Source organism: Planococcus citri, chromosome 1 (assembly GCF_950023065.1).
Source record: "Planococcus citri chromosome 1, ihPlaCitr1.1, whole genome shotgun sequence".
NCBI lineage: Eukaryota > Metazoa > Arthropoda > Insecta > Hemiptera > Pseudococcidae > Planococcus > Planococcus citri.
The window spans coordinates 22058995-22066828 of NC_088677.1; the positions used below are offsets into that span (position 1 = coordinate 22058995).

General features: G+C 37.1%; 1 protein-coding gene across 1 annotated transcript; it reads left to right on the forward strand.

Moving 5' to 3' along the window:
* Positions 1–3332: 3332 nt before the first annotated feature.
* LOC135849856 (kelch-like protein 23) lies at positions 3333–5851 on the forward strand. Its single transcript, XM_065370486.1, has 2 exons — positions 3333–3708; positions 3795–5851. The coding sequence occupies exons 1-2, from the start codon at positions 3702–3704 to the stop codon at positions 5498–5500; spliced, it is 1713 nt and encodes a 570-aa protein (XP_065226558.1). The 5' UTR covers positions 3333–3701; the 3' UTR covers positions 5501–5851.
* The last annotated feature ends 1983 nt before the right edge of the window (positions 5852–7834 follow it).

Genomic DNA, 7834 nt, shown 5'->3' on the forward strand with positions numbered 1-7834 from the left:
CAAAAAATAAGTTCATCGACATTGAATCTCAGGCTCTCAAATTTATACTTCATCATAAGTACATACAATTCGCGCAAGATAGAGGTTGTTGGCGTATATTACGTAATGGTTATGAATTCTAAAATCAAGAACAAAACTATTGGTTTTAATCGAGAAAGAAAACCTTCACCGCGAAATGAGTATCTTTAAAATTGAAATGATTATACCTACGTAGTTAATAATTTCAATACGCTAGGCAGTCGACTACAAGTAGATTTCAAGTCGTTTTGGAGCCTTCAGCGAGTTTTAGAAAATTACTGGAGCCTCCAGGAAATTTTGGAATTCGCAATTTCTACAAAATTTCATTGAATGGAGTTGGATAGCCGAAAGTTAATCCGGATAGATTTTGTGGCTCATTTTGAAAAACGCAAGTTTCTAAAAATCTGCTGGAGACTCCAAAACGGATTGAAACTGCCTGCGATCCACCTCAGAATAATGTCAAAAATGGGGTGTGTCTCTGTTTGGTAAAACTTTATGGAAATTTCGAGCATTGAAAAAATCTGCTGGAGGCTCCGGTAATTTCCAAAATGTCGATGGAGGTTCAAAACAACTTGAAATCTACCGGTAGTCGACTTCTTGAAATTAATTTTAGCTTTGCAACTGTTTTTTAAATGAATTTTCAAGTTTTTAAAAACTGTAGGAGGCTCTATAGTCCGGCATATGACAATAGGAGTAATAATTGCACCCACCCCCCCGCCGATCTTCCGAGACAACTTTTTTCTTAAAACGGACGTCCTAAGGAACATTTTAAAGCAAACTTGCCAAAAAAAAAGTTGGCCTTACTTACAAAATGGCGACCATTTTGATTAACAGGTCAGCCGAAATCGCAGATTTTGCGTTTTAACATAGGACTTGCACGAACATTTTCAAATTTTACGAAGGTAGATCGAAAGATCATGCAAAAATTCATCACCTGTCAAAATTTCAAGTGCTAAAGTGCGTTTTTCAATTTTTGGTGAATTTTTGAAAACCGTATTTAGGCCAAAAATGAGGTAAAAAATCAAAATTTTACCAAATTGACCAAGAAAGCTGAAATTTGGGATATACCCTATTTTCGACATGCCAAATCGGATGGAAACGGTTTCAACCCGTTTTGAGCAGTTCTGGAGCCTCCAGCAGATTTTTGAAACTCGAAATTCCCACAAAATTCCATCAAATTGAAGTTGTAAAGCTAAAATTTATTCTAAAAACTAATTTCAATACGCTACGAAGTACTGCAGGTGAATTTCAAGTAATTTTGGATCCTCCAGCAACTTTTTGAAAATTCCTGAAGCCTCCAGCAGATTTTTGAAACTTTAATTTTTCACCAAATTTCATCAAATGGAGATGGAAATCTGAAATTTACTCTACACTCCAATTTTAACACCCTCTGAAAACGACTTCTGGTGGATTTCAAGTCATTTTAGAGCCTCCAACGACTTTTTTGAAAATTACTGGAGCCTCCAGTAGATTTTTGAAACTTTAAATTTCCCCAAAATTTTATCAAACCAAGATGGAGAGTCGAAATTCATTCGGCAAACTAATTTCAATACGCTACGAAGTTGACTGCTGGTGAATTTCAAGTCGTTTAGGAGTCTTCAGCAACTTCTTGAAAGGTTGTATGACGTTTTTTTTTTATTTGGAAAATAGAAATTTCCTGAAAGTAGCTGGAAGCTTCAAAACCATTTGAAACCACCATGTAGTCTGCGAAGTAAATTTCAGCTTGCCAACTCCATTTTGATAAATTTATGTTGGGAAAATTTCAAGTTTCAAAAATCTGCTGGAGGCTCCAGTAATTTTCAAAAAAAGTCGCTGGAAGCCCTAAAATGACTTGAACCCACCTGAAGTCGTCTTCAGAAGGTTGTTAAAATTGGAGTGTAGAGTAAATTTCAGCTTTCCATCTCCATATTTGATGAAATTTGGTGAAAATTTAAAGTTTCAAAAATCTGCTGGAGGCTCCAGTAATTTTCAAAAAAAGTAGCTGGAGGCCCTAAAATTACTTGAACCCACCTGGAGTCGTCTTCAGAGAGTGTTCAAATTGGAGTGTAGAGTAAATTTCAGCTTTTCAACTCCATTTGATGAAATTTTGTGAAAATTTAAAGTTACAAAAATCTACTGGAGGCTCCAGTAATTTTCAAAAAAGTCGTTGGAGGCTCTAAGATGACTTGAAATCTACCAGCAGTCAACGTCGTAGCGTATTGAAATTAGTTTGCCGAATGAATTTCGACTCTCCAATTCCATCTTGGTTTGATAAAATTTTGGGGAAATTCAAAGTTTCAAAAATCTACTGGAGGCTCCAGTAATTTTCAAAAAAGTCGTTGGAGGCTCTAAAATGACTTGAATTCCACCAGAAGTCGTTTTCAGAGGGTGTTAAAATTGGAGTGTAGAGTAAATTTCAGCTTTCCATCTCCATTTGATGAAATTTGGTGAAAATTTAAAGTTTCAAAAATCTGCTGGAGGCTTCAGGAATTTTCAAAAAGTCGCTGGAGGATCCAAAACGACTTGAAATTCACCTGCAGTACTTCGTAGCGTATTGAAATTAGTTTTTAGAATAAATTTTAGCTTTACAACTTCAATTTGATGGAATTTTGTGGGAATTTCGAGTTTCAAAAATCTGCTGGAGACTCCAGAACTGCTCAAAACGGGTTGAAACCGTTTGGCGTTTCCAACCGATTTGGCATGTCGAAAATAGGGTATATCCCAAATTTCAGCTTTCTTGGTCAATTTGGTAATATTTTGATTTTTTACCTCATTTTTGGCCTAAATTCGATTTTCAAAAATTCACCAAAAATCGAAAAACGCACTTTAGCACTTGAAATTTTGACAGGTGATGAATTTTTGCATGATCTTTCGATCTACCTTTGTGAAGTTTGAAAAAGTTCGTGCAAGTCCTATGTTAAAACGCAAAATCTGCGATTTCGGCTGACCTGTCAATCAAAATGGCCGCCATTTTGTAAGTAAGGCCAACTTTTTTTTGGCAAGTTTGCTTTAAAATGTTCCTTAGGACGTCCCCTCTAAGAAAAAAGTTGTCCCGGAACATTGGCGGGGGGGGGGTGCAATTACTCCTATTGTCGAGATATGCCGGACTATTAGCTTACAGAATGAATTTTAGCTTTCTAGCTGCTTTAGATGAGATTTTGTGGAAATTTCAAATTTCAAAAATCTACTGGAGGCTCCACGAATTTTCAAAAAGTTTCTGGTGCCCACGCCCACAAAATGACTCACCCCACTAGCAGTCCACTTTATAATGTAGTGTGAATTCCAGCCAATGAGAAACACTATATAGAGAGAAACCTGTCTCTGTTATCGCATCACTTATCAGATCTGTGAAATGTAAACACAAAAAAAATGAGGGAAAAACACGAAAATTTTTTTAAAAATTTTCAAGTTAGCGAAGCGATAAATTTGAAGAAAAGTTTAAGTGTGGTAGTATCAGTTACATTCTGCTTCAACTGCTAAGATGCCAATCGTAGTAAGTAATTTGGAGCAAGTTAATTCCGATCATATTCCGGCTGATTGCATGCATTTTCAAAGCTCAAATTCTTCTTTTGAAATAACAGAATTACCTATACTTACATACATACGTATTACGTATTTCATAAAATCTCATATAGAGTTATTTTTTCAGTGATTGCTGCCATATATAAATTCGGTTTCATTATTCACAATCACAATTTGGAAGAATGACTAGTAAGCTCCATCGGTGATTTGATCATATCGTCAATCATGAAGCATCAGCGAATATTCTAACCAAAACTTTTCTTTTTTCACTTCAGCTCCGTTCGAAGAAATAATACTGGATACCCCTCCGAGTAGTGTTTTCGACACCATGAACGAATACAGAAAAAAGAATCTCTTTTGCGACGTGACTCTCGATATCGGCGGTACTTTGTTTCCTTGTCATCGTATCATTTTGACAGCCTCGTCTACTTATTTTCAAGTCATGTTCGGTGGAAATTTCAAAGAAAGCAGCTTGAAAACCATTCCCATTCAGGACATCGATGCCGAAGTAATGGAAATTTTGCTGTCAGCTATTTATTCCACGCGAATTCGTTTGCTTCCAAGAAATGCGTATTTCGTATTAAAAGCGAGCCATTTGCTCCAATGTGATAGGATCTTCAACGCATGTGTGGACTGTATCATCAAGAATGTATTTTATATGCGTTACTTACCTGAAACATGCGCATTTGCGAAAACCATCGGAGCTGAAAAATTATATGACGAGTGTGTAGGGGCGTTAGCTGTGGCCCTGGAGCTTTGGGGAAAAACTGACGGTTTTTTGGAACTTTCGTGCGATGTATTTAAACATTTACTTTCAGAAGTAACATCGTCCACTAGCAGGTTCGATGATGAAATTCTCGTAGCAATTATCAAGTGGTGTAAATATAATAACATTAGTGCGAAGGATATTAGGATGCTCTTGCAAATTCCCGCGTTCAGCAAAAAACCCACATGGACCTCAGCAGTGGCTGATCTGATAGTTGCTGCTACGAGAAGTGAAGATAGCAGTCAAAGTGTGGAATATGGAACTCAATTCAATGATGACGATGTCGATTTAAGCTTAAATCTTTACCTGACTACCGTTGATGTTAAAAGTGGAGTCACAGGTTGGGGAAAACTGAAGATAAATGAGTCATTTACCAATTGTACATTATCGAACTTTCAAGCCAGCGATCTATCTTTCAAGAAATTTTGCACAATTGGAACGAAGACTTACTGTTTAGAATTGAATTTCTTCACCAAAAAATTCGTTTTTTCTTGTTTCGATGAAGATAATGATAGAATAGATTTGCAAGTGCCAATAAATGGTGTTAAGTGGTGTAATGATGCTTACAGGTTGATCGCAGTTGAGAAAACGATTTATTTATTTCGTGGATATTCTGCTACGAACATTTGGGCTTACCACTGTGAACTAGACACGTGGGAAAACGTTTTTCATGTACCTTCATCACCCAATTTATCGAAATCAGTTCTGTATGATTATTCAGGATGGTCCGATGTTACGGTTTTAGATCATGTTTTGTATGTTGTAGGATGTAAAAATCATATCTCCAAGTCTGATGATCGATATATTGTGTCAATCGATTCTCGTGCTCCCCGGATTAGTAATTGTATCGCATTCCCAAATCCGTTTCAACATTTTTATGCGGCCGTTTGTGCGTTCGATGGAAACTTAGCGATTTCAGGCTCCAGTCATGATAGTACTTTGCATAATACGTTTAGTATATTCGATGTGACGGCTAATAAATGGAAAACCGATCTGCAGCCTATGAATGAAGGCAGAGCGAGCCATAAACTGATTCATCGTGATGAGTTTATCTATGCTGTAGAAATGAGACCATTCATCGAAAATGAGAAATATGATGTGAAGTCGAATACATGGATTGAGATTCCAAAGTTGCCGGAACGAGTTCAGTTCGTCAGTGCTGATGGGGTCAATATGATAATGGGTTTTTATGGTGGAGTAATCTATGCTGAATAAACTCCGTTGTATAGGATTGGTTGGTATTCTAGACTGAAAAAATGTATATCAAGTATAAAGTTACGATTGTTTTTCAACTTTTCCTACGTGTTTGCATGTTTTTTTTTTATTATTAGATAGGTAGGTAGCTAGGTACATTGATACTTTCGATTTATTTTGCCATTTCTGTTTTGTTTTAGACTTAGTTTTGTCGTTTTGTTCTACGTACCTATTTTGAATAAAATTGTTGTGAGATTTGCGTATTACGCTATCTCTTGGGCAATTTTCAAACTCTGTTTTTACTTTTTATCATGGTTTTATCATTCTCCAGTATTTTCTTATTTCTTCTAGATTTCTTCTAGATTTATTCTTCTCGATCTTACGCTAACTTTTCTAGCATTTTTCTACAATCTTCTACGATGTTATAAATACTTTGTACCATTTTATATTTGTTCAGTTGTTGTTTAATAAACATGTAAGTGAATATGTTGTGTCCTCTGTGAGTTTAATTACAAAAATTTCAACTTTGACAGTTTTCCATCAATTTTTTTCCAACTTGCAGGTTCTCTCTATGGGATAAAGCTTATTTTTAATTGTCAAATCGATTGAAAACGGGTTTGAACCAGTTTCAACAATTCTGGAGCCTCCAGCAGATTTTTTAAACATGAAATTTCCACTAAATTTTACCAAAAATGAAGCTGGAAAGCCTGAATTTACTGTGTACTCTAATTTCAACTCCTTGTATCAATTTGACTATTTGACTGCAGATGGTTTCAAGTTTCAACTTTCAAGTTGCTTTCGAGTCTTCGGCGACTTTACAGAAATTCCTGGAGCCTCCACAGCCTCCAGCAGATTTTTGAAGTTTGAAATTTCTATAAAAATTTTATTTTTAAAGTGAAGTTGAAAATCTCAAATCTGAAATTCAATCTTCATTCCAATTGCAACACGTTTTTATAAGTAGACCGTTGGTGTTACAAGTCATTTTGAAGCCTCCAGCAACTTTTTGAAAATTCTGGTTTTCCAAAAAAAAAAAAAAGTCGTAGCAGTCTGCCGCTACGTAAGAGCCAAATTTTTGTGCCAGAAACATTGAGTGCTCTTGAACTACTCGCACCCTCGCTGCTCGCTTCGCTCCTGTGCTTTGCCTATGCCTGTGTTTGGGGAGACTCTGTCCCCCTGCATCCCCCTCGGGCTTTGCCCAACTCTCTTCTTCCTCCTGCAAAAAGTATGGTAACAAACCTGTCTTGACCCTGAAACAGGTCAAATGGGGTAGGAAGGTTAAAACCGGCAAACGGCACTTCGGATACATCCTCCGAATGTACTGTGAAAATTTGGACCCTCTAGGTCAATTTGGAGGTGCTGTAGGCTTTCCTAAACATCGAAAAACTCATTTGACCCTGGAAAAGGGTTAAATAGGGTTGGAAGGTTGAAACATGCAAAAGGCACTTCGGGTACACCCTCCCATTGTACTGTGAAAATTTGGACCCTCTAGGTCAATTTGGAGGGGCTACAGGCTGTTTGAAAAATTGAAAAACACGTTAAATAGCAAAAAAAATCCACTTTTTTGATCCTGGAGAGAGGTCAAATCCGGTTGGAAGGTTTGAAACCTGCAATAATCACTCATGAGGCACCCTTCCATTGTATGCTAAAAATTTGGACCTTCTAGATCAATTTTAGGGGTGAGGGGGTCAAAAACTGGTGTCAAATGTGGTTTCTCCCACCTTAATCGGGGTGGGGATGACCTAGGAAGCTGAAATTTGGATATGTTGATCACAATGGGGGTACTGACCAATGGTATGATTTTGGATCCTTTTCATCTATTTGGGGTCATATTATGACCCTCCAAAAAATGACCTTTCTATAAAAATGGGGTTGGAAGGTTGAAACATGCAAAAGGCATTTCGGATACATCCTCCGAATGTACTGTGAAAATTTGGACCCTCTAGGTCAATTTGGAGGGGCTACAGTCTGTCTGAAAAATTGAAAAACACATTAAATAGCAAAAAAAATCCACTTTTTTGATCCTGGAGAGAGGTCAAATCCGATTGGAAGGTTTGAAACCTGCAATAATCACTCATGGGACACCCTCCCATTGTATGCTGAAAATTTGGACCTTCTAGATCAATTTTAGGGGTGAGGGGGGGGGTCAAAAACTGGGGTCAAATGTGGTTTTTCCCACTTTAATTAGGGTGGGGATGACCTAGGAATCTGAAATTTGGATATGTTGATCAAAATGGGGGTACTGACCAATGGTATGATTTTGGATCCTTTCATCTGATTGGGGTCATATTATGCCCCTCCAAAAAAATGACCTTTCTGTAATTTTCAACTTTGACCCTTCAAACTGCGGCGGTCAAT